Genomic DNA, 500 nt, shown 5'->3' on the forward strand with positions numbered 1-500 from the left:
GGCAGCAGCTCGTAGGTGCCCACCTCTCCCAGCATCGCCCTGAGCTTCCCGGTTGGAACCGCGGAGCTGAGCCGTGCACCGGGACCAGAAGTGACGGCTGAGCCATGGGCTCCCTCCATCCCACCGGGTTCTGGGGTGCCCGTCTAAAAAGTTCAGAGGCGCCCGTCTGCTGTGGAAGAGAAGGGGGATGTGACCCCCCCAAACCACTCATACGTTTTCTAAGTCTGCGCCCTTATTTTGGGGGAAGTCGGCCATTTTAACGCTGGGGATCGAGGGCGGTTTAAAATAACCCCTCCCTTCGCAGCCCGGGGACGATGGGGGTGAGCTGCAGAGGGGGGTCTGTAGGTTGGGAATAATTAATGCAGCACACGGTAACGAAGCCATCTGTGACGGGGCTGTTAGCGAGGGCTTCGCGATGGTGCCTTTGAGCGTGGTGGTGGGAAGATGGGGTTGGGGAGGATACGTCTGGGGGGGTTGGAGCCGGGGCGCTCCGGGAGAGC

At 61.6% G+C, this 500-nt stretch overlaps 2 protein-coding genes across 2 annotated transcripts in view; one reads left to right on the forward strand and one right to left on the reverse strand.

The window, feature by feature from the left end:
• The window catches only part of IFITM1 (interferon induced transmembrane protein 1), a 19,206-nt gene extending 18,951 nt beyond the window's left edge, over positions 1-255 (reverse strand). The window contains exon 1 of the mRNA XM_009880572.1: positions 214-255. Within this exon, the coding sequence (XP_009878874.1) occupies positions 214-255 (42 nt within the window). The remainder of the gene's footprint in view (positions 1-213) is intronic.
• Positions 256-415: 160 nt separating this feature from the next.
• B4GALNT4 (beta-1,4-N-acetyl-galactosaminyl transferase 4) overlaps positions 416-500 on the forward strand; it is a 15,445-nt gene continuing 15,360 nt past the window's right edge. The window contains exon 1 of the mRNA XM_009880573.1: positions 416-449. Within this exon, the coding sequence (XP_009878875.1) occupies positions 416-449 (34 nt within the window). The remainder of the gene's footprint in view (positions 450-500) is intronic.

The sequence above is a fragment of the Charadrius vociferus genome, unplaced genomic scaffold, assembly GCF_000708025.1.
Source record: "Charadrius vociferus isolate BGI_N301 unplaced genomic scaffold, ASM70802v2 scaffold843, whole genome shotgun sequence".
Taxonomy (NCBI): domain Eukaryota; kingdom Metazoa; phylum Chordata; class Aves; order Charadriiformes; family Charadriidae; genus Charadrius; species Charadrius vociferus.